This window comes from Carettochelys insculpta, chromosome 9 (genome assembly GCF_033958435.1).
Source record: "Carettochelys insculpta isolate YL-2023 chromosome 9, ASM3395843v1, whole genome shotgun sequence".
In the NCBI taxonomy this organism is placed as follows: Eukaryota; Metazoa; Chordata; order Testudines; family Carettochelyidae; genus Carettochelys; species Carettochelys insculpta.
The window spans coordinates 5,962,777-5,989,261 of record NC_134145.1 but is presented as its reverse complement, the minus strand read 5'-3'; the positions used below and the strand labels follow the sequence as shown (position 1 = coordinate 5,989,261).

Genomic DNA, 26,485 nt, shown 5'->3' with positions numbered 1-26,485 from the left:
CCACTATAGAAATTGCCCACCTCTGATGTAGAATGTTTTGGCATATGTTTTGATGATTGAGGGTGTAAGGAGTGCACTTTGACATTCTTAAAAGTAACTTCTTTGTCCTTTCTAGATGCCGGATATTATGAGGCAAAATAAAATTGCAGAACTGAAGAACTTCCTCTGTTCTTCTAAGGTAAAGCTTGTAAAATAATATTACTCTTATTGCTGGCAAATTTCTCAGTATGTTTGGTCCATGTGCCTTAACACTTGCATGCAGTTTGAAGGTATGTCTTGTCCCTTTGGGAGAAAAACTTGTTACAGTAGGCAGACAGTTTTAGCACTTGTCATTTTAAAAGCAATATTTTAGTTAACATTAAAAGCATTCATAGGAATTATGTCAACCTACCTACCACCTCTTGCAGAAAGAGGTTAACTACAGCAGTGGGAAGACTTGTCCTGTCACTGTAGCAAGTGGCTATGCTAAAATACTACAGCAGTGCGCAGCTGTGGCACTGTAGCAGTTTACATGTGTATGTAGCCCAAGCCTGTGCCTTTTTGGAAAAATATGTTTTTGGCAATGCTGCTTTTACACATTAGTAGTTCTGAGTATATGCAGAAAGAATTCTAGGAATGGAAAACAGGTTGTTGTAACCTGAGAACTGGTGCAAAGGTAGCAAGCCTATACGTGTGACGTGGGCTACAGCTCATTTTAACTCTAACCTTGTTAACTGAGTAAAAACTTTTTAAAAATACAATTTTGGAGAATACCTCAATAGTATCAGCATTGCAAAGTTTGAGTTGGCTCTCTCGTGAATTTAGACTTAATTTTTTAAAAGTATACCTCAGTACCATGTTTGGTATGATGTGCATTTCAGATGCTTTGGCTGGGTGTTTGGTGTTTTGTTTTAAGGTTTGTGGTTGTGTGTGGTGTGTGTTTTAATCTAAACTGCAAATGAGTGGAACAAATTATACAATATCTTCCTGATTGGCCTTAAACAGAAAATATTAGGTTTGATGTTTGAAATTAATTGTTAGGTTTTTAAATATTAATTTGATAGTTGACTAGCCATTTTGATTCTATAGTTGAAAAACAGGAATGATAAAGTGGTATTAGCCTGGTTACAAAATGTCAAATGTAAATGGCTATTTGTAATACAGAGTTGGTATTTAATTTCAGTAATTTTTTACCAGTTTATAGACAGACAAAACAAAGACAGCGGTGGTTTTTACCTACAACATCCAGTATTTTGAAAACTACAGTGTTTAAATTCAGTTCTCAGAGAGGGCCTTTTCATGTTGTGACACAAAGGTAATTGCTTTACTGAAAATAATGGTGATTCTGTTAATATGCATTGCAGAGCTTCCCATCGGCCGTTCTGTCGAAAGACAGCAGGGTAGTCTGGTTGCTCTGTGTCAACAGAGTGGGTTGCTCTGTCATTCTTCTTTTGTGTGTAAATGCACTCCATTGACAGAGTTTCTGTCAACAGATACGGCTAATATAGGCATAGCCATAGAAGCACTGGTGTGGACAGATCTGAGTAGGTGGGAGAGCTTCTCTCATAGGTACTGCCACTTGTGGAGGTGTTTGGATTATGTTGATGGGAGAGCTGTCTCCTGTCGGCATAGAGCAGCTGCTCGAGCAATCTTTCGGCAGTGCGTGCATTACATTGGTATAGTTATGCTGCTGCAAGCGGTAGTGTAGCCGTGGCCTAAATAAAGTAGTGTGTTGTGTAGTCTAATTTCCAAGAAGAAATATCATATCTGTTTTTGAGGAGGTCCCTAAAGAGTAGGAGGTAAGGGTACCTCAGGTTTCAGAGGGGTAGCCATGTTAGTCTGTTTCAGCAAAAACAACAAGGAGTTGGTGTCACATTAATAAATTTGTTAGTCTTTAGGGGCATAGGCTTTCATGAGATACAACTTGCTTCCTCAGATGCTGAAGAGAAAATAAAATAAAAGGCAGGGATACAGAGATGTGTTCACAACATTTTAAAAAGCAACCAGAAATCTAAAGTCTGTTTCCTTGAAAGCTTCCATCTCTGGTTATAGTTGAATAATGGAAGCTTAACTGACTAAATTAGAGTTTGAAGAGCTACCTGATTTATCCTGTGATCATAGAGTTCCCTAAGCAATCAAATTGAGAAAAGAAATAGCAATGCTAGTCTTTCACAAGTGGCTGTCAAAACTGACCTATCCTGTATTTTTTTTCCTAATTTGAAACAGTTCAATAACCTTCTAATTTGTGAATCAGAGAAATTGACTTGCTTGAGACAAATTAAGTATTACTGTTATCTTGAGTTATTTTAAAAGATTTATTTTATTTATTTTTAAGTTATCTTAATCTGTCCATTTCTGCCTAAAAATAAACAAACTTGGTAATTTTCAATCTTATTTTCAGTTGGGTCAAATTTTGCTTGTTGCTCTGACTCATTTTATTACCTTGTACAAGTCACTCAACCTTAGCTTGCTTGCCTCTTTGCCTGATCAGTAGCAATAATTACACTTACCTACCTTGATGATATTCTGAAAACATTTTTAAAAAGCTAAATAAATGTCTGTTAACATTGACACATCTCAGCTGCAGAAAAAATCTGTAGCAACAGATTGTTGATTCTTCACCTTGAGAGGAAATTTAAACTGCGAATGTAGCAAATATTTTATGTCCTATATACCACAGTGCTGTGTAAGAGTGTTCCAGTACTAACTCTTAGAGAAGTAAGAAATGGAAGAGGGGATACAAACATTTTTAAAAATCAATCAGTGATAGTCTGAAAAGTAAGAGGCTGATCCACTGTGAGAGGGCTTGACTCTCCAGGCCACAGAAGCCCCATAGTTACCTTACAAAAGATGTGGGTAGCTCAACAGCCATATGCTTGGCCTCTGCAGTCGATATACACTTACTTAGAAGATGGTTGTTCAGGGACTGTGAAGGCCATTGCCGCAGATATTTGGAGGGCAGGTCAGTGCACTGTTTAACTATCACAGTGGCATCAGAAGAAGTCCTTGTAGCCAGAATCACAGAGGAGCATTGGTTTCCGCACTGATGTCTGGACTTCCAGTGGCTATGTCTGAGCTGGATTACAGCAGCTAGACTCTGTGGGTTTCCGGAATACGATACCAAAATATATTCAGTTCTTATATTTTCATTGGAATGTGTGTCGTATGGCATATGTTTATCTCATTTTTCATTATACTGTTTAGGTAACCAGAGTTCAGCGCTACCTGTGATAACTAAGGCATGTGAAACTTTAATTGCTAAAATGATTTGTCATACATGAATATAAATAAGTGACCAATTTGCAATGCCTTTTCTGACAGAATTTGAAACAAATATCTTCGCCATTCCTGTGTATCCTCCAATCCTGCCCCGTGTTGCAACAATTGACTCGTTTTGAGCAAGAGACATGGTTTAACCCAATGTTGTAAAGAATACTATTTCTAGTTGGGTTTCCTTCATTCTGAACCAGTGCAGCTCTACATTTTCCATCCTGTAATACATGGTGCTCAAGGTTTTCACAAGTATTTGTAACAAAATAACATTGCTCTTTTGTGATTTCACCCTGTTAGCTTGTTCCAGCAAGATCAACACCTGCTAAGCAAGTCCTGTTTGTCTGACTCTTGTAGTTGTGGCTCATGTAGGTAATGGTTCCGGGAAGGGAGTGTCTTAGGACTTGGCTGGAAATTCCTGTGAGATTTAATTGTGGATGCCTAACATTGTAAGCAAGTGTCCAAATATAGGGTTAATTCTAAGTGGCTGAGCCTAAACAGTGGTGGAATTCTGTGGGAGTTGCAAGTTGTTCAACATCTTGTTGAAAATTAACCCACTTCTGTTCAGAAGCCTCGTTTTGGATTTGAGTCTAGCTTTATTCAGTGCCTTGAAAATGTTTGCCCTCTGCAAACAAAGCAAAATCCCAGGAAGAAAAGTTTTTATTTTATTCAGAACGCATGGAGGGCTGCGCGCATGCACTCTGCCAGGGAGGGCTATCTGGGTGGTGCTTTTCAGCCATCAGAAAGAGGATATGATTTTTTTTTTCTAACCAGAAATTAGTCTTAAGGAGCATCTTAGTGAGTTGCAGTTCTGGAAGTGAATCATCTCGCTTGTTTTACCAGTTACCTGTGAATATAATGAAATTACATTGTCCAGTATATTGTCTTGCTAATTGAAGCACTTACCTCAGTGGACTGAGAGCGGGTTTGTGCCAGCACTTGGTTCTCTGCATAGTCTTTCAATTTATTTACACATGAAATTCAGAGTGTCGCTTATAAGCTGTGATGGTCCAAAGGTTCTGGGGCAGATTACTATTCCTCTGTCTGTCAGTTCCTTGTCATGATAGATGTCATGTGGAGCTCTTTTACTGCTGGTTGCCAGGGGTAAATTGTTGTGCAATGATGGCCATATTTTTCAGAAGAAAATTCCTAGCTGTAGAAGTGTCTTGCCCACTCTTTCATAGTGTGTCAGAGCCTGGATCTGACAGACTTAAAATTGGTTGTGAGGTATGTCTTGATGCTTTGAAAATTCTTCTGCCTGCTGCCTGGGCATTTTCTGAAGGGAAGTCGGATGTGTGATTCTTTTTATTCAACATTATTGTCCCTGGATGCTATGGCAATTGGAGTAAAATATTAGGACTTCACTTAATTGTTTTGTAAATAATGTAAGGAATATACTGACAGTGGGAAGAACATAAGAATGACCATATTGGGACAGACCAAAGATCCGTCTAGTCTAGTTTCTTGTCTTCTGACGATAGCCAATACTAGGTGCTTTAGAGGGAATGAACAGAACAAGTAATCAGTGATTGTTCCCCTGTTGCCCATTCCCAGTGTCTGGAAAACAAAAGAGGGAGGTGGACTAATCCTAAAATGGTATGCATAATCTTCAATGGAGCTGCAATAATATAGCTATCTCAATTTGTCACCTGAGGATCTGCCCTAGAGTGTGCTTAAGAGTTCCTTTCTGACTCTGGGTCCTCTCATTTGTACATGTCTGTGGAGAGTGAAAAGCTGTACTCCTAATCTAAACAGGATGGTAAATTTCCATTGTGGCTGAGGACTGTCCCAAGACTTGGGAAATCAGTGTTCAGTTCCCTGGCTCTGTCATTGATGTCAGGTGTGACATGGTGCAGTTTACTTAAGCTCACTGCCCACCAGTTTCCCATCTGTAAAATGGGAATTCAGTCTCTTGCATTTGTTGCTACCTTTGTTTTTTTTTGGATTGCAGGTCTCCTCCTGCTGTGTCTCTGTACCAAATGAAGAGCAACAGGGTCTCAATCTCCAGAGCCTTTAAGCACTATTGTAACATAAATAACAAACGTAAATGATTTGTGACTCTAAATATACTTTTTCTTTTTAGTTACAAAATAATCCTACTTCGACAAGTCCTGTTTTTGAGGCAAATGGTAATCAGCCTATCTACCCAAGCTCCTTTCTTCCAGGGAGGTCGGTCCAACACAAACCAGGTATCTACATTTTATTTCCCAAGTTCTTATCCTGGTGTCCATTGCTGTAAAACCCAAGAGCTCCTCCCCAGGGTTTAAAATAAAAATATAAATCTATATCTCTGTTTTTCCAAGCTAGGCAATTAGAGTTAAGGACTTTTGGTTAATTGGCTAACGTGTGTGTGAGACGGAGGGAGGGAGGGGAGTAGTGACTTGTGAGGAAGCTAGGTTCTGCGTGCAGAACTTCATGCAAAACTGTGGTCATTTTTACCTCTTCTGAAAGTTTCTGTGATCTTGTTTTCCCCCTCTCTGATATTCTGTATTTGGCACTCATGAGTACCATTCTTGTTGTCAGTGGATTTATTGATCCAGTGGAAAGTAACTTTGTTTGAAGCCACAGTTGTTGAAAGAGAAGGCTTCCCTCAAATATGCAGGATCTATCAAATATAGGACTTCAGATATATGTATTGAATGTTGGTGCTAGTACTAAGTAAATTCACCTGTGTGCAGGCACTTACTAGAACAGCAGTGCTTGAGGCTCAGATAGAATTGCTACTACATAACGTATTCTGTCCTTAGCTTTGCTCCCTTTTATTATGCCTCAGGAGGAGAGCTTCCCATCTTTAGGTCCAATGAGAATTGCAGTACCTCAACAGAAGGGAAAATGAGGGCAGAAGCCGAGTCTGAGTAATAGTTTTTCTGTCTCTTGTGGGTATACTTTGTCTTGTTTTTCACTGCTGACAGCCTGAGAGTGGTCCAGCTGAAATCAGTGAAAGAAGTCCCATTGGTTTTGGTGGAAGCAGGAGCTAGTCGGTATTGTGGACAGGGTTTTAAAAAGTCCTCTGGTTCCTGCTTAGTAAGAGCTTGTTGTGATTGAATGTTAGCTTATTCTGAAACTGAATATATTCTAGTCTTTGTGGCTAAGTATTGTGTAGGTGTTTCAAGTCTATCCTGTACGTAGGAGTGGCCCGATTATGTCATACCAGTGGTCCAGCTAGTTCAGCATCCTGGCATTGATGGAGACCAGTACCAGCTATGTAGGTGGAATCCTCAAGTAGGCAGCTGTAGGATATTCTGCCCCCAGAAACTTCCTTTTAACCCTCATAGAGGCTGACATATGCTCTGAAGTATGTGTCTGTATGCCTCTAAACTTACCCACATGAATGCTACATCCTTTATTAATTCTGCTAAACTCTTGGCTTTGACAGAGTGTTGCAAATATAAATTCCACAGGCTAGCAGTGTGTTGTGTGGGGAAAACTGCTTTTTATCAGTTTTGCCTGTCAGTTTCTTTAAATGTGCCTTCTGTTGTGAGAAGGTAAATCTGGAACTTCTGTTTCCCCATCTATCCTGCTTTTTCCGTACACTTACTATATACATCTACTCTCCAAAGTACACAATCCTAGTGTCTCCGTATAAAGTTTGCCATGCTGCTTGTCAACAATCTCTGAGCCTTCTCTGGTTCTGCTGTACCACTTTTAGATGAGCTGTCTAGAAGACAAACACTAATGCAGAGGAGGGCATATCTCTGACCTGTCTTTTTTTTTTTTTTAATCCCATTCCATTTGCAACCTAACTTTTTTGACCGCTGCTGCACATTGAGCTGAGGCCTTCGTTGCTCTATAGACAGTAATCCCCAGAGCACTTTCCTGAGTTAATAGTTAATTTAGAAAGATATTAGTGTAAAACATTCTCTCCCAAGGCATATAACTTCATTTGTCATCAGTGAATTGCATCTCCCATTTCAGTAAACTGTTTCATATCTGGCATTCTAGCATCCAGAACGCTTAAGAGGCATTTTAACCATAAGTACATTTTACAGTAATCCCTCTACATGGAGACTTGCATCCTGGGCAACCTCTGGGTAAATCACATTTCACATAAATTGGTTGGTGGGGGTTGGGGAGATCCCAGGAATTCCCCTGGCTGAGGGAGCAGGCAGCTGGAGCCTCTGCAGAGCTTTGCTGCTCCCCAGCTTCTCTCACCTGGGGGCTGGGGATGGCAGCCATGCAGCCCCCCCCCCCCGGCTTCTCCTGGCCCAGGGGCACACAGCTGCTTGCAGAGAGGTTTCTCCCAGTGTGCACAGAGGCTTGCGGTGTGGTTTCTCCCAGCTGGGGGAGCCGCAGGCAGGGCTGGCGGGGTGCGGTTTCAATTTGCACTTAACTTCCATTACTGCAAGTTATGCTCAAATTGAAACCGTGCTTCTTGAGGGTTTACTTTATTTATATTTTTCCATAAGTACATGATAGTGAAAATACAAATAAATGCAGCAAGTGCGGTGTAAGTTTACAGTGTACTATTATTGTGGGTGAATAAAGTATTCTGCATACAATTTTGTTTGTTTCTTACCATCTAATCTTGCTTTTCTTTAGTATTCTGCATTGCTGGGTATACTTCTGCTATTATCCAGAATACTTGAATATCTGGCAACCTCCTGGTCCTGGGGCTGCTGGATATGAGAGTTTACTGTATATTGTCCTCTCATCTAGCTTGGCTAGGACCTATTGAACTTTCTCACTCATCTAATGTTGGATAGCCTGGGTTTTATCATCTGAGGTTTGCAACCTTAGTGCTTCACTGGTGTTTCCAAATCATTATTAAGTTACGTGGTAAACAGCAGGCCTGGTATAGAATCTTTTTGGCACCCCATGGTTAACCTCTTGCTGTGATGAGATGAGAACTCATTTCTTCTGTTTTTCATCTCTTAGAAGATAAACAGTATAGGCAAACTCATTCAAACTCCTAATTTTTTGTGTAGCTGACAGAGTAACTGGAGGATAAAAATAACCAGACATTTCTCAATCAAGAGCTCAAATGTTTGTCCAAAAATGATCCCCTTTTCTCCCCAAGAATGAATACACACAGCAGTTTAGCATTAGTGTTGGACCTTCCAATAACAGGATCAGAATCAACTGCTTGAAAGATGGGGGAATCATATCTGTGGACAAGGTTTAACCTCTGAATCCATAATATAAAATTGCCATTAATTGCATTACATAGTTGAATGTTGACAAGGCTTGTTCTTGTTCTTTTTTACCCAGAGATTACTCCCTTGAGAAGGTGACATGAGAACTCCTTTACCCCAGTCATTTGTTTTGGCATGTCAGTGAAGTTGCCCCATGGGCCTAAGACAGATGTTAGGCCGAGAGCCAAAGGCTGCCATCAGGGTCATCTGCTGATGGGCTGTGAGTTGTTTTGCTGACATTGACCATCCATAGTCAAGGCTCCCTTCCTCTATGGTGCCCTCTTCCGCCCAACTCCCAATGGCTGTGGTTTGCAGTTCCCAGCTACTGGAAACTGTGTGGGGAGGGGAGCGGCATGCTTGTGGATGGTCAACGTCAGCAAAATATTTCACAGCCCACTGGAGGAATTATCCTGGTGGGGCGGAGACCAAAAGGTTTCCAACCTCTGGCCTGAACAAATGGATGACTTATCAGAACAGTGACTAATGAGCACACAGCTCCACTGAGCTTCCTGCTTTTTTTTTTTTTTTTTTTTTTTGAAAAGTTGCTTCATCAGAAAAGGAAATGAGATGTGACCATTCAGAAGTATCCTTGTCAGATCACAGGCATAATAAAAAGCTTAATTATCAAATTGTGTGTTCCTGTTTGTGTGCAGATTTGATACAGAAGACATGTTACAAGTGCCAAATTCTCACTAATTGATCTTACACTTAAATTAGTACTTTCTGGTGTGCAGAAGCATCTCTTTGAAGCTTAGTTTCAGTCTCATTGGGGTGGATGTAATATATCCTTGATCTGAAGATAAGCTTTTTAGCATAGAGACTTGAAGATGATTGTCACTTTGAATGGCACATTAAGTATTTCCGTGAGTGGCATTAAAGGAGGCACGGATTTTTTTTACCAGTTTCCAAATTGTATTTGTCTGAAAATTTTGTACATAGCATATGGTAGTAGTCAGTGAGTCTCATAATTACTGTGTTGGCAGTTTTCTTCCTGTATTTCATCTTGTGCCTTCAACACTTTGGCTATGTCTACACTACAAAAATAACTTCAAAGTTGCTTACTTCGAAATAGAGCATCTACACACACGTACAACTTACAAAGCTACTGTGATTCTGAAAATATCTTTACATATCTCATTGGAAAGTCAAAAATGCTGAAATTAAAATCAATAATAAAGATGTTTATTTCTTGGGCTGTTCGTTAGAAACTGGGGTCTTCTTAAAAATCAGTGAATTAAAAGTGCTGCCATAATGTTGTGCCACAGAAAGTAACAGACATCTCTGTGGAAGGTATAATTCTGAGCATCCTGATAAAAGGAAGCAGAGTACAGGTTACTGCAAACATACCTCCTCTTAAAAATAGAGTGGTGAGTTATTTTGCATTTAATTTTTTAGGAATCCTACTTACAAGACTTCTGAAAAAATGATTAACAAGTTTGTGGCAAAACAACGCAAGTTTTCAACACAGGATTTTTAGCTAGCACGAATAAGCTTGATGAGTGACATGGAAAAGCTTATATGCAGAGACAGTGAAAAGATGGGACCTATTGAGGGAATAAACTAATAAATGGGGACGTGATGCAAATGTATGAATTGGCACAGAAAAGGAAAATTTTGATGCTCATAATTGACAATTCTCATAATGCAAGGACAAGAGGTGCATAATGAAATAGGGAAAAAAAATACAACAGAAAATATAATGGCAGTGAGTGAGAGGTTGAATCCAAACAAGGACGTAGTAAGAAATTAATGAGGACTAAACTCTCTCACGATTAAATTCAACTGCTCATGAAAATAAAATGTATAAAGGATATGAACACGTGTGTCTCAGGGCATAAATAAACTACTCATCAGTGTTTGGAAAGAAACATCTCTTACCCACAGGTTATTGCATAATTGTTATAGTTTGCACATTTCTGTGAAGCGTGTCCACCATCAGAACTGCAGAATAAGCTTAAATGGACCAGTGGCTTGATTTAGTATGCTAATTGTCTTGTTTAGTCTGGTCTACCTTTTTCCCCTTGATCTGAGACTGTGTTCTCTTGTCTTTTGTCCACTTCCCCTCTGCTGCTATGGGAACCCCTGTTCTTTTTAAACAAAATCAGCTTGAAAAGTGCATCAAATGCTGCAGCTCTCTGTGAACCCTGCTTTCTCCCAATATCCTTTTAAAAACACACAGGTAGACTTTGCAGTATTGCTTGATGTGCCAATTTAGTATATGCCTTGGTAGCAGGAATATGTGCTATTTTCCACAGTAGATGCATGGTATTTGCTCATGTTTCAGTCCTTTTGTACATCTCTGTTTATGAAGCCAGCACAGTTTCAGCATCCAAATTGTCTTTTTTTTCCCCTGACTGGGCAGTGGGAGGAGGAGAAATATCCATCTATACCGGTAAAGAAAAGCAATGACTATTCTGGGTAGTTTAAGAGCACACATTCAACCCACATTTATTTCTTCCTAACACAGAACAGATTTATTTAAGCTGACTTTGTTCTGTCCTACAGAGATGGTCAGCAGTCAGCCTCTCACCATAGTAGATAATGGCAAAAAGAAAAAGAAAAAAAGGACCAGAGCCACGCATCATCCCCCAGGGAAGTTTGAAGGTTGATATCAATACGTAGTCTTTATTTTATGATGTCTATATCCTCTTTCAGTTTTCTAAACAAAATTTGTTTGCCAGTGCAATGAGAACTAATACTGCTTCATCTTTTATTTCTTCACTATCCCTTGTTTCCTCCTCAATGCTTTTATTGCGGAGTATCGGAGAGAGAGCCATGTTAGTCTGTATCTTCGAGAACAAGAAGTAGTCCTGTGGCACCTTTATAGACTAAGATATTTTGGAGCATAGGCTTCTGTGGGCAAAGAAATGAAATTTTTACCTTTTGTATTCTCTTGTAAATTTGTTTTTAGAGTAGGCAGAGTGTAGAGTATATAAACAAGTGTTTGTTTTTTGAGAATATCTGCACACAAACTGTTGCTGTTAAATAACACATACCTATGAACATAAACCATGTTAGAACAGCTCCGTGGAACTGAGCTAATCAATAATAATAATAAAACTGTCTGGACAATAGCCCTGAGTGAAAACCGAAAACTTGGGTGGTAATTATCCTAAATATCATTTTAGTTTTAATTTTTAAACTTTGAGTGTTAATTTTTGTGAGCAGCATATTCCTTCTGTGGAATTTTTAATCTAGAATATTTGCTGATTAAGAAATGGTGAAAGATTTTCATCTTTGAAAACTGATGGCTGGTTTTCTAATCTTTAAATCCCTAATTGGGTAAATATTGAGAAAAGTAGATGAGAATCAAACGTTCATTGAGTTGGAAACACTTTTTAATATTAGTAAGATTGCTATTCACTCCTATAAGGAAATCCATATGCCCATTTTTTGGATGGTAATCAGAAAGAAAAAAAATGAAAGGTGTTAAGGAAAGTCAATGCATCTAATTTGAACATGTAGCAAAATCCAACATCTCTAGTTTATTACCACGACCGTTCTCTTGATTGTCGTCATATAGGAGTTGTCTATCAAATCAGCAGCTTGTCTGTGTCATTCGCCAAAATACTTCTTGTAATGTTTGCTTTGTTCTGGATTCTTTTCTGGCAGACTTGTACAAGCTGACTGCTGAGCTGCTTGGTGAGGGTGCATATGCCAAGGTTCAAGGTGCTGTTAGTCTGCAAAATGGGCAAGAATATGCAGTAAAAGTAAGTATAGTATCTGTGGTGGGAGTGTGTTTCATTTTTGTCTGCATATCTTATTCCTCACACTGAATACCTGCAATAATTGAGCAAGGAATACTCTGTGTGTGTGTTTGCAAAACAGCAACAACAAAAATACAAAACAAAACAAAAAACAAAAAAACAAAAAAAAACTCTTCAGTTCTAGAGGTATGTAGCATTGGTAGTAACTCTACTCTGTTCTCTGTACTAAAATATTTTAGTACAGAGAACAAAGCTCACATAAAATACATCCTATAACAATTAGACTCAACTGTCTTTTTTTTCTTTCCACCTTATTTTTAATGGAATTTAAATGGGTCTTTTAGTTTATAAAAGTGGAGGCAAAAGGTTCATCAGAAGCATTTTTCTTCATCTTGTTTGCATACTTTATAATCTTTTGGAGTGCTTCTTTTGGATTGGAAAGTAGTCTGGGGTAGTTTATCAAATAGCTATGAGCTTTTGACAGAGCAGCTCAGTGTAAAGAGTGCACCACTAATCACTGTAGTTATATTATTTATCCCATTCTAAACAAAAGAAATACCTTGGTAGAGGTAAATGCTATGATTCAATAAATTCTTCAATGCACCAACCTTGGGATTATAGCATATATGTGCCATCTTTTTGAAACAAACCCATTTTGAGCTGTCAATTAATTGCAAGTCTGCCTAACATCTAGACATCTGGCTACTTGATTGCGTCTAAACCATGTATCACTTGTGGCACAATACCAAGTACACAAAAATGGAAGCTGTTTTGAGGCCCCTTCAATATTCTGGCCCTGTACATGCTGATAGTCTATCTTTGAATTTGTTGAAAACTGAGGCTGGAGCATTAACAAGTTTGTGAATAAACTACATTAAGGTAGGTATTTTGCCAGTAATATTGGCTTATGGGTGAACTTTATATTGGTGAAAGTGAGAAACTATAATATTATATATAGCCAGTGATATAATTTGTGGCTGTTTCACAAGCTTCCAGTTCATGCATCTGTCATTAATGACCACTTTTTGCAATACCTTTGTTTTTCCAGTCCTTGTCCTTTTGGTTTTTCTCCCGGTGATGTGCAAAACTGTGTTGCAGCTTCCTGGAAGTGACAGTTCTTCTATTAGTTAACCAGTGCTCATTTTGCAATGAAGTCAAAATTACAGATGCCTGTAATAATCAACTCTTTTCTCTTCTGATTGCTGGGTTTAAGTCATGCCATAAAAACTCTTATTATGAAACTCAAAAAGATTTCCTTTTCTAGCCACACTCAGCTAAAATGTATAGAACAAGACTGTGGTAACTGAGTTTTGAATATCCCTTTTTCTTCTCTTCCAGTCTTTAGATTGCCCTCTTTACCATAGTATTTGAATGCCTTCCAGTGCAGCAAATAGTGCTGTGACAAACTCCTTTGCATATGACATTAGAGAAGACATAGAAGTTTGCCTGGGACAGGGCATGACTGGAATTTCAACCTCGAATCTTTGCACCCAAAGTCAGAAACATACATGTAGGTCAGAGATATTTTAAAATATAGATTCGAATTCTTTTAACAGATAATTGAGAAAAATACTGGGCACAGTCGAAGTCGTGTATTTCGTGAAGTAGAAACATTATATCAATGTCAGGGTAACAAGTAAGTATTGTTTATTTTTGTCTTTAGCAAGTATCTCAGAACTGGTGGTGTAGGAAGGGACAGAAGTGCATTTTTTTCCTTCGTATCAATTATATTTTATCCTTAGTGTTTTGAGTGTGCATCGCAGGCATCTATATTTAGATTTTATTTAAAAGCTTAGTGAAAGTTGGAAAAAAAAAGACATTTTAAAACATATTAGCAGCCAGAGAAGCCTAGAGATGCTATGCTTGAATGTTAAATGGCTTTAATTACAGTAACTTTTTAAAAAAGTTCCATATTACCTTGGATACAGTATCTCAATATTTGCAGTATTCTTTATTATTTATTCTGCAGCAGGATTATATCTTACTGTGGTGGGTGGAAATACTTATAGGTGTGGAGATAATGTTGAGTTATCAAAGGCAATTGAAAGAACGACCAACTCATGAAGCATCTTTTCCACACTGCCTGATGTTACAATTGCTTTTCTAAGGCCTTTTCTAAAACAGCTGTTAGAACTTCTTAGGTTCTTTAAGAGACAAGTTGCATCTCCATTTCTGGTATGTACCTAAAAAAGCTCTTGTGCATCTAGTACATAAGTGATAAAAACTGAAACTTTCATGATAACGTTCAAAGTATGAATTTCATAATTAGTGTAAATGCAGACCGATCTTGTGTGTGGGAACTCTTAAGACAACAAAAGACATTTACACTTTCTGCCACAATGAATTTAGCCTCCTTAAGCAATGCTAAGTTTTGACCTGTTGGCTATCGCATTGAGCCCAGTATCTAGGAGACATAATTTTCTGTCTCTTGATGCAGTGTTAAGTTCCATCCTCTGACTTATACGAGAGAATAGAAATTGTTTTTGTTCTTGCCCTCAGGAAAGACATGCTTTTCAAAATTATTAACTGCAAATAATTACAGGTTATTTTCTTATTTCGTTGAGCTGGTCTCTTTGACTAGTAGACTGCTTAATGTTTTAGGTGTGCAAAATTTAAATAGTGAAATCTGACCCATGTAAGGTGATCATACAATTGTTTTTGAATACCGCAGGCTACAAAAAACCCTGTTTTTCAGTTAGTACTTTGCTATCCTTTCTTATTTTAACATTTTAAAACATTTAACACTTTTTTTTCATTTTTATTTTCTCTTTAAGGAACATTTTGGAGTTAATAGAATTTTTTGAAGATGACACAAGGTATTACCTTGTCTTTGAGAAATTGCGAGGAGGTACTGTACATCATGTTTGTGCATTTTTATTAAGTGTTAGCTTGATCCATCATTGTCTCAGTGTTTTAAAAAGAGATCTCTTTTTAAAACAGAGGATGAAGGATTTATTTTAAATGTATGATAAGGTGCATATGGATGTACCTGGTCAACCATTCACATCTGTTTTATAATTACACAATGAACATTTCAGCTTTGCTAGGTTGGAAGCTTTGGGGTATAATTATCAAGTCAAATAGTGTCTATGGAAAGTGGAAGAACAGGATGAACTTTCAGGATTGTTTTGCGTGATCTTAGTGGATCCAGGGACCTGGGGGTGTCATGTCATTCTGTCACATTGACATAATACGTTCTGTGGCAGCATTTTACCTCCTAATAATATGGTGTTGACGTTCATTGACTTATTCTTTTTCTGGAAAGCTACAGGGAACTATTGCAAATAATACCTTGTTTCTTGCTTATGACACTGAATTGTAAAAGCTTGCTTATGACTTTTGAGAGCCCCTCTAATTAAGCATGCCTGGGTTTTGGTTTTTCGCAGCATGGAGACTGATGGAGACACAAGGAGGGTGTTTTAACAGGTTCACGAGAGAGTAGGATTTCTGCAGCTGCATGTCAGGCAAAAGTGATGCCTGACATGAGACAGTGCTAGGAGTATATATTCATCCAGAGTTGTTGTTTAGCAAAACACTAGATACATTTTTCCCTTGAAACATCAGTAGTAATAGCACGTTTCCTCATCCTTTTTAAAATGCAGCTTGATAATGTCTCAGAACTCTTTGATGTTGAATTGCCTTTTGCGGGAATTGCATAGTCTTCCCATACAAGTTAATTGAAATAAAGCTTACCTCAAAGAGAAGATAGGAACAGTCTTACGTTAAGATCATGTGATTTCTTTCTGCCTCTCTCCCTGCTCTTCCCAGATAACTTGTAACCTGTTTTATCAGTATGAGGTGTGTGGGTGTACATACCTGTTAGAAGGGGGGCTGTCTCCTTCAACACACATCCTGGACTGAGATTGGGGGATGAATTCTGTGTCAGTATCAGGAAGTTTTATATACGTGTATTTAATACCTTTAAAACCCACTTGAAATAATGTGATTTGGGGTGGTTAAAGGTGTAATTTCTAGTGCCTGACCTGTAGCACTGCATACATTCCATCAGATATTGGTTTTGTGCTCAGCAGTATGTCTGGCCCATCTCACTGTAATTTGATTTATGCGCAAGGTTATATTCAGCATTTACATCAGTTTGCAAATACACTTTTATAGGTCTCTCTTGTCCAAGCTGTGTGGCTGTGCAGTTACCCAGAGGGTTGCAAAGCTTGCAATTCCCGTTGTAGTCATTCCTTACTATGCTAATTGCTTAAACAAAGGAGCTCTGCCTTCTTTTTGCTCCAGTACATGCACTGTAGACTCTCAGCCACTGCTAACCACTTTACCCCAGAGCCTTTAAACAAAATGTCTAAACCACTTATATTTAAATCTAGCTTATTTTAATTTGCATGATTAACTCACTTAAATGGGAAACAAGATTGAATTTAGAGTACATATTCCTTATTTCAGAGGAGCCTAAAGATCTTCCCTTTCCACTCCCAGAAACTCCTTTTGATCAAGTGCTGTAGTTATACATAGCAAATTTTATCAGTGGTGATGTTAATGGCACAAAAATAGGGAAGTTGTAAAAACAAAGGGAACAGGTCACTGATGAGAAGTAATCAGAATTGCTTAGTGAGACAAACACAAGCAAACAAATGTGTGTTTAATGTAAGAAACTGTGTACATCTAGAAACAAAAAATGGAAACCATACTTAAGATGATGGACTCTATCCACCCCCACCCACTCTATCCACCCAAATCTTCTTTAGGGTCACGGCAATCAGCGGAGCACACACTGCGAATGATACTTTTTCTGAAAGAGCTAATACAGTCCTGGCATGAATAAATAGGGGGATCTTGCATAGAAAGAGAGAAGTTATTTCATGATTGTACTAGGCACTAGTGTGTCCTGGTATATTGTACGCACTTCAAGAAGAAGGTTGATAAATTGGAAAGGGCTCAGAGAAGAGCCATGAAAATAATTAAATGGTTAGGAAATCTGCTTTAATGATAGTCAAGGAGTAAAATCTATTTTCCTTAACAAAGATGAAATTACAAGTGACTTAATTAAAGTCTAAGGCTACATCTACACTAGAAGCACCTCGCGACAGAAGTTAATGTCGACAGGGAAATCTCGACAGAACCTCTGTCAACAGATCGCATCTACACGCAGCTTGCTCTGTCTGCAGAGAACCGCCAGGCTGCGCTGCCCTCTGGTGCCAGAAAGCAGAATGGCAGCTCTGCAAAGAGGGCTGCCTGGCAACCGGAAGTCCTCTCTCTGACAGAAGTGTCTACACTGCACTTCTGTCTACAGTACTCGAACAAATTGCTGTGCCTCAAATATCTGAGGGATAATACTGTCGAGGCAAATGCAGAGTTCTGTCGAGAATCTGTTGACAGAGTGCTTCAAGTGAGTAGACGCTCCCTGAGTTATCAAAGCAAAAAGCAGTCAAGTAGCACTTTAAAGACTAGCAAAGTAGTTTATTAGGTGAGCTTTCGTGGGACAGACCCACTTCTTCAGACCATAGCCAGACCAGAGCAGACTCAATATTTAAGGCACAGAGAACCAAAAACAGTAAGCAAGGAGGACAAATCAGAAAAAGATAATCAAGGTGAGCAAATCAGAGAGTGGAGGGGTGGGGGGAAGGTCATGAATTAGATTAAGCCAAGTATGCAGATGAGCCCCTATAGTGACTCAGGAAGTTCCTGTCCCGGTTTAAACCATGTGTTAATGTGCCGAATTTGAATATTGAATAATAATATTCATAATATTAATAATAAAAAATACTGAGTCTGTTCTGGTCTGGCTATGGTCTTAAGAAGTGGGTCTGTCCCGTGAAAGCTCACCTAATAAATTATTTTGCTAGTCTTTAAAGTGCTACTTGACTGCTTTTTGTTTTGATAGTGTATAGACTAGCACGGCTTCCTCTCTGTCCCTGAGTTATGTTTACAGAAGGTCCCCTTCTGTCGACAAAACTTTCTAGTGTAGGCCTAGCCTAAAAGTACCTACATGGAAAAGTTTAAAAATCAGCTCTTCTATCTAGCCGAGAAAGGTATAACAAGATCCTGTGACTGGAAGTGGAAGCTAGACTAATTTACACAGAAAATAAGGTGTTGATGTTCAACCTGAGAGCCATTAATCATTGGAACAATTTACAAGGGTGATTGTGGATTCTTCATAACTGGCATTTTTAAATCAAGTTTGAGTGTTTTTTCTAAGAGAGATGCTGTAGGAATTATTTGGGGGAAGTTCTGTGGCCTGTGCTGTACTGGAGGTCAGAATAAGTGACCACAAGAGTGCTTTCTGACTTTGAGTATGTAGCATCTGAAGGATAACAAGGCCCCCACATATGTGGCTTTCAATCAATCGTGCATTCAGTGTGGACTGGATTTCGGATCCATCTCATCGTGTTGACACCATTATTCAGTCTGTTGGATCCAATACCTGTCTACTGAATGAAACTGCAATAACATGGATCATTTTGCTTATCAGCATGCTGCAGTACTTTCTTGAGCTTTTCCACATGGATGAAAAAGACAGACAAAGCTGATGGCTTTTAAAAGTTGTATCTAAGAACTCTACAGGAAAAATAGTAGGCTGTGGGGGTGACTGCTTAACAAATTAAAAACGTTTGCCATCAGCAAGGCAGGTCTTCTACATGATTTGAAATCTGTACTTATGAGTAGGCTTCCTCAGACTCCATGAAACTATTTCTATCACTCCATGGATTCTTGTATCTTTTCTCTAAGCTAGAAAAAAGCTCTATTTTTCTGTGTAAATATTGCTGATTTATTATAGGCTTAGTTTTGACTGTGTTCATCATTGAACAGCGATTTCCCTTTCTTGCAAGGGTTGCCATTATGCATAAGTAGCAACAGCTGCCTTGTAGATAAATACGGGGAGAATCACCCTTCATGAAACACAGGGTTGTGAGTTCAGTCCTTGATGGGGGGCCTTTCAAGAGTTCAGGGCAGATTAGATTTAAAACATAAAATTAAAAAGAAAATCTTTCAGAGGTGGTGATAGGTCCTGCTGCGAGTGCAGGGGTCTGGACTAGATGACCTCTCAAGGACCCTTCCAGCTCTCTGATATGTGTCGTCAGATGCTACCAGTGTGGTACTCTGCTCTCTCCAATGTTGGTATCACTCGGCTGCATGCATGTGTTCCTGCTGTGTGCTGCCCCAGCTCTGCAGATAGTCGACACAGCAGACCCGAAGAGAACCCCCAATGACCACAGAGTCTAGTAAGGTGCGAAGGCACGTCGGCCAGGTTTATTGCCATATTGGATACAATAGTAGTTCCCTGTAAACTTCTGAGTCTGTCAGGGCATACTACAAATATGCACCCACGGTCAATGGACTTGGCTCCGTCAGTGGCAGGACTTACCACTGCCCCCTCAGCCGGACCCAGAGCACATCCCAGAAGTACATTCTTATGCACAGGTACAAACAATTTACACATCACTCCTGACGTATTGTGGTACAACCCTTCTATGTAATCAGGTGCCGCCTCTCACCTTGTACATGTTGGTTTGAACAAAACAACTCTATCCATCATATTACCCTTCTGCCCCTGTCATTGGGATGGGTCGGCCTGTTCTTTCTTATCTGTGGAATGTTCCAGGGTCAGGTGTTCTGGTACCATGTTCCTATTTCAATATGCTAGGTAGATATGTTTATCCAACATCAACCCTCTTCTTGCCAACTTCTGTGAGCAATGCATTCCTTTAGCTCACAGCTGCACTTTGCTTTCTGTTAGCAAAGTTTTGACCATTACTTTGGTTCAGGCCTAAGGCCTCATACTAGGCCTGTACTTACTACATTATGTATATTTCCATATTTCACTTCAGTATGTGAGATTTTCTTCTTGGGCATCTACCAATTCAAAATAACAGGACCTAAGAAGTAGCTAAGTGTATAAATGTCAACAGCCTCAAGAATTTCATATCAACATGTAGTAATTTGTCCTTGTTCCTCACTGCCTGTTCTTTCTGGTAAATATGATAATTCCTGTGAGTAGGTGAAGAGGAGGAATTTAGTACATCTTACCATGATAAGAGCCTAGTGGGCAACATTATTTGTAAGCCTTGCAAAATTCTGTGTTGGAGGAAAATCTAAACCTCTTTAGGCAAAACCCTTTATCCTTTTTATAGGGATCCTAATTTTGTCTGAATGTTGATCAATAACGTTTTGTCTGAAAGGTTGTGTTCAGGATTTCAAGCTCAGAGGGGGAAATTCTGCCCAAATATGTCTGCATCTCACCTTCATGTTAATGGAAGTTCTGCTTTCTTTATCAGTACAAGTGCCTGTTACACAAAGTTAAATGGCATCCACGTCATTCTGTACCACATCAGGTGTAGTCCCATTGTGCTTTAGAAAGTGTTTGGCAGTAGCCCAGGTGCTAGGCTATGGTTAAATCAATTTTTGAAATTCACTACCACATTGGTGTGATATTTACACACACAGAATAGTCACTCATCTTCAGTAATACCCACTTCCTACCAAACCAGGACATCTTTTGTGCACATTCAGTTCATTATACCATGCTAGATTTTTTTTACTATTGCAAAATTTTGCATCGAATATGCCTTCTTATAGCCTTTCTTTTTGTCATTTTGGGTTTTGTCCAAATATGCTAGTTCCTAGCAACCTAATCCAAAGAATAATCAGGCATAAAGGAGTCTAATGTTTCTATTACTAGGTAGCTTTATATTTTTGTGGAAAACATATTTTTAAAACTGAACAAAACAAAACCCATATACTGTGTTAATTGAGCAGTTACTAATTGCTCAGATTTAGAAGACTATTAGTAGTATTCATGCAAGGATCAGACCTATGCTGGTTGAAGCTAATACAACTCTGATTCCCACATATGCAGGGCCTTTGTTGTTCAATACCGGCAGTATTTTGCATTCCGTAGCTCTGCTTCAAATAGTCTTTTCTTCTGTTTGCCTGTCACTTTCACAGGTTCGATCCTAGCCCACATTCAAAAGCGAAAGCATTTTAATGAACGGGAAGCCAGCAGGGTTGTAAGAGACATTGCCTCTGCACTGGATTTTCTACATACAAAAGGTAAAAAAAAAAAAAGAAATAAAAAAAAAAAAAAAAAAAAAGTATGCTTCTAATTAAGACTCTGTGCCAAACAACTTATAAAATTGATTCTGGAATACTCAGAATTTCGCATTAACTTTACTAATCTGTCCAGTCTTATTAAATTTCTAGTAATAAATTTCTAGTAAGAGTTTTGTGTTGACATTGGTGACTCTTGTTGGAAGATTAAATCTGCAGCCAGGGAGAGTTAATATTGAAAGTTAGATCTGCTTTTGTTGTTGCTTAAGCCAGCATGTGACGGGTATTTGAAGCGAACTGCTTTTACCTTTCACAGTCTCCTTTCAGTCTTACCTGGTTTCTTTTCACAATATTTATCCAGAAAATCTATTCAGTTACAGCAACTGATTTTTTCTTAAACAGTAAGATCTGTTCTCTGTCCTAAGGGATCTAACCATACTAGGGTAGGAACTCGCAAGCAGGTTCTTATGCCTGCTTGAAGACATATTGGTTTAAAGAAAACTTTGTGCAGGAGCAGAGAGATGTACATGTCTTTTAGTGGAAAACCATCTCACTGCAAAGTGCACTTTGTCTTTTTACAGTTTGTGTGTGGAGGGAGATTCTCAATCCCTAAATTAAAATATGCTGTGTATGCTTTAACAGCTTTAATATATTGAGATAGAGCTCTATAGGCACAGTTAACTGTTACCATTTGGCTGTGTGGTGGTCCTATCTGAATTAAGTTACTGTATTGATTTGAAATATGGTCTCATCAGTGTGTCTGAATTAGATTGCGCATAAACAGACATTAAATCTCACTTTCAGCAATGGACAGTATAAAGCTTCCCCCCCACCCCACCCCCTGCCCATGTTCCAACCTACAAATCAGTATGGTAAATGCTGTCTGTTAAGATTCTGAGCACTCTGGCCCTAATTCAGCAAAGCACTTAAGCATGTGCTTACCTTAAGTCCCAAAACTACTCCTATGCTTAACGTCTTCTGATGGTTTGGAATTAAAATTCTCAGCATTTTGCTGGATTAAGCCCATAAAAAATCAAGAAGCTATGTAATAAGATTCTGAAACCTGTAACATCTGAGTTAGTGTGAAGGATTAGGAGCAGCTACAAATGTGATTGAAAGCTCCTTTTATCCAGAATATCATCATGTGCAACCATCACTAGCGTTTTGTGGTCTGTTGCTGTCCAGATTCTAAATTCTCGGCCATTTTTAGTTGTTTATACATGTGTGATTTATTGTACCAATAAAACAGTATGGGCTTTCACTTGCTAGGTTAATGTTCAGCAGCTGAGCAATCAAAAATTATAACAGCAGTCTTGTAGCACTTTAGAGACTAGCAAAATGATTTATTGGGTCTGTCCCACAAAAGCTCATCACCTATTTCCTCAGATCTATAAAATTTCCAGTCCAGACCCAGATATATAGTACAGATGTCCAAGAAAAATTACAAAAAAAAATGACACATGCATGACTTGACGGAGGGAGGTGAGGGGTGGCGGATGTTAAGTGTCTTACCTGAGATGATTATTAAAACTATGGCAGACTGAAGGTATATAGAATATTGTACATTTCTGTATACTTCAATATCTCAAATCAAATAGAAGGGTGGAATACAGGCAAGATGTTAAACTGATTAACCAGCTGGTAGAACTGATTTATGGAGAAAGATGTATTGCTAATTTTAGTAACTTGGCTATATGATTATTAAAGTGAGGGTAATCACACGAGTATCCGAAAAGTGTAAATACCGCAGGAGAGACTCTAATGCAGTTAGAACAGAACGCAGCACCTGAGGATCTGCCCCTTGTGTGCTTCAAGAGTCATGGCTTAGAGAGATGGGTAAATTGAGCAGTGTGAAGTTCAAGAATATGTGCGGAAGGTACAGGAAAACTATTAAAGTTGTAATAAAATCCTATGTTAATCTATATAGAAGGTTACTGTCTTGTGCATAGCATTAACTGTTCATGATGAACCACAGATGTCAGCATATTCAGCTTTCCTCACATCTGCCCATATGTGGAGAGGTGAGCGTGTGTAGCAAAAGCAGATGAATATACAAACATTTTTTTTTTTGCATTTAATATTGAGGTACTTTAAGTTGAGAAACGTCACTAGTATAATCCAAGATGTTTTAATTCTCCACTCAGCTAATTTCTTGCTCTGGTAATTACTGTCAGTCATTAGCTTTTCTTTAGAAAGGGAAGACAAGGGAAGCTTTTGCAAAACAGCGTCAAACAATGACTCAACTTTTTATTTCTCCTGGTTTGGATTTTGCTTTCACTTGCAGCAATATCTCCTTCAATTTCTCATTTACTTTATGGTTCCACTGTGTGGCCTTAAAATAATTAAGTAGCTCACACCACACAAAAGTAAACAGGAAATTAAAGAAGTGCTATCACATCTCATTTTGTCATGGTGCTGAAGCTGTAAGTGACTTCTCAACTCAAATATTCCTTATCAACAAGACAACTAATCTTCAGTTAGCAATATTCTAAAACTCAAGGGAATGATAGTTTCCCCTAACAGTCGCTTGTTACACTTGGGAAGAAACTCCATGGCTAACTAACAAACCATTGCATGAATATTTAAAAGGCAGCTGCTTTCCTTCCAAAGCACTGTGCCGCAATGACAAAGTGAATTTGTTACATAATGGACCCAAACTGCAAATGAAACTCTGCAACCCATAAAACCTTGATGCAAAGCAGTGAACTGCATTGTAGGAGCTAGGACCAAATATTGGGAGACGTACTAGAAATCCCACATGTGTGGTTTTGAGACAATCTTGTTCACAACCTTCTTCCACACAAAAATGTGCTGCACCAGTATTAACACTTTCAAGAATCCTTTTGGTTAGACATTTAACTGTTTTTGTCTAAAATACAAGAGATGGCTTAATGTCCTAAATTAATAGGCTTTGACTTCTTCTACCCTTACTTTCTCATACTCCAAAATAGTGAATAGCAGGTGGGCCATAGCTTTTCAACCTTTGAAAAATTGCTGCTCACACAGTTATTCAACTGCAATCCAGTTAGTTGTGCGGCTCAATGATAATTTACTTCTGGCCCTTCGTTTGCTGTAACCGCCCTTCTTCAGTTTAACATTGAATAAAGACTTTGTGGTAACCGGCCACTCAGGTGCACACAGAAGTGCTTCAGCGCTGTAAAACCACCCCCTGCCCATGTTGTTTGTGGATGGGTGTTTGATGTGCCGCCTTAGGACTCACTTGTTCTGTGATACCCTGAGGCATCAGTTAATCAGGTAAACCTCCATGTTGTCTCTGACAGTTGGCTGTGTTAGTCTGTAGATCCCCAAGTAACAAGGGGAATGTCTGCGCAGCGAAGTTGTTTCGAAATAATAGCCAATGTTTTGAAATAACTTTGAGAGAGTCTACACAATGCAACCAGTATTTCAAAATAATTTTGAAATAGCAAGGACCTTATTTCGAATTTGGTATACCTCATTGAACAAGACATAGTGCCTATTTTTGAAATAGGGGCTGTGTAGACAGGGAATAAGGGCTGTTTCGAAATAAGCTATTGCTGAATAGCTTATTTCAAAATAAAGCTGCTGTGGAGACGTAGTGTTTTAGATCAGAGCCTCTGGATGCACAGCTTCCAGGAGCTCTAATCTGTAATAGGCTCTTGTGTGGGGACACACTGTTGTTTGTTTGATAAATTTTGCTAATTTTGGGTCTTCCCTGTAGTGTAGACATTATTCTGGAATGTGGTTTATTTTGGAATAACATGGGAATAACACAGTAGCGTAGACATACCCAAGGAGTCCTGTGACATCTTTGACTAGCAGATTTATTAGGTCATGGGCTTTTATGGGTAAAGCACAGTTCCTCAGATTAAACCTCCAAGTTATTTTCTTTTTTTCTGGGCTGCTGGATGCTACCTCTCATCTGTCTTGGACTGTACACGCTTACCTAAGTCATCTTTGCATCTTACATAGCACCGAGCAGATTGTGGGGTGTAACAATTAATGGGATGACGTTTTCACCTTGTAAGCAAACTCTTTGTCTCAGGAAGGTGGATTGTCATTTCATGCTAACAAGCTATGTGGCCTGTACTATGAAAAAGTTTGGAAGCCCTTGGGTTGAACTACCATGCAGCATATATATGTCAATATTTCTTACTTCTCATTGGCTTTAATAAGGTATTTAGTGCATCGTTACCTTGGTGTGCACTAAGTCCAAAGTGTTTCAAATGATCTTTTTACTCCACTGACTTGCATACACAGGTCATTGCTTAAAATAGAGTAGGACGTGTATAGTGCCATCCAAATGTACCTGTGATCCTGTCACATCCTTCATGACTGAACTGACCTTGTCAACTCTGGCTTCCCCTCTTGATTGGGAGTCCCTCCTTTTCATGAGCCTATATATTTAGACCCCCCTCTGGACCAACTTATGCATCTGACGAAGTGGGTCTTTGGCCACAAAAGCTTATGCTCCAAAATGTATGTTAGTCTGTAAGGTGCCACAGGACTTGTTTTTGTGAGTCCTCTATATACTGTCCTTAAAGAACCTTAGTCTAGATCTAAAAAGCTTAGACTCAGAACGGTCTTCTGAAGCCTCCTTTTAACAAGGAAAGAGAAAAATTCTCAAGTTTTTTTTATTTCGTTTTATAACACACACTTCACCAGTGTCATCTCATTTTTTTAGGCATTGCACATAGGGATCTGAAGCCTGAAAACATATTGTGTGAATCTCCAGAAAAGGTGCTTTTATTTTTATTTTCTTAATACCCCTTTAAAGTGAATTTTCCTCCCATAGGGACTGACACCTCTTATTATTTTGTTAGTTCTTGGCTTCCCTGACCTTTAACTCTTGTTCTTTTCCTTCCTCTTATCAGGTGTCACCAGTGAAAATATGTGACTTTGACCTTGGTAGTGGAGTGAAACTGAACAGTGCATGTACTCCAATAACTACTCCTGAATTAACTACTCCAGTATGTAAACCCCTATTTTCTGCTCCTATTACTCTACTCCTACTACAAAGCAACTGATGAGACCTTTCAAGGGGAGGTTCTATAGGGCTTGCTGGAACTACTGTATGGAACAATCATACTAAACCAATTCTTTATCTGAGACAGAAACTGTGGATTATAGGCTTTATCTATTTCAGGCACTAGTGTGGGCTGCATGCAGACCATCAGGATTCTCTGTGTGGCCCACGAGATATTTTATTTATCATTTCCGATGTACAGGCTTGCCAGATTCCGCTGGTTTCCATCTGTCTAGTTTTTCCTAATAAAGTGACACACACGTAAAACAATGGCATGTGAAACAAAGGGTGTGCTAATTGCACACAACACTCACTGTGACAGCAGTGCCCTCCCTCCACATCCATTCATAGTGCTTCTGTGGTTGAGTTAGCACACACTG

At 38.9% G+C, this 26,485-nt stretch overlaps 1 protein-coding gene across 3 annotated transcripts in view; it reads left to right on the top strand.

Annotated features, from left to right (window-relative positions):
• MKNK1 (MAPK interacting serine/threonine kinase 1) overlaps positions 1-26,485 on the top strand; it is a 38,320-nt gene that overhangs the window by 4,561 nt on the left and 7,274 nt on the right. For 2 of the 3 annotated variants that reach the window (XM_075002317.1, XM_075002316.1), the window contains 9 exons: positions 116-178; positions 5,333-5,438; positions 10,887-10,985; positions 11,994-12,091; positions 13,645-13,724; positions 14,863-14,936; positions 20,999-21,103; positions 25,764-25,819; positions 25,954-26,049. In XM_075002317.1, the coding sequence (XP_074858418.1) occupies positions 116-178; positions 5,333-5,438; positions 10,887-10,985; positions 11,994-12,091; positions 13,645-13,724; positions 14,863-14,936; positions 20,999-21,103; positions 25,764-25,819; positions 25,954-26,049 (777 nt within the window). The remainder of the gene's footprint in view (positions 1-115; positions 179-5,332; positions 5,439-10,886; positions 10,986-11,993; positions 12,092-13,644; positions 13,725-14,862; positions 14,937-20,998; positions 21,104-25,763; positions 25,820-25,953; positions 26,050-26,485) is intronic. The other variant, XM_075002318.1, reaches the window with a different exon arrangement.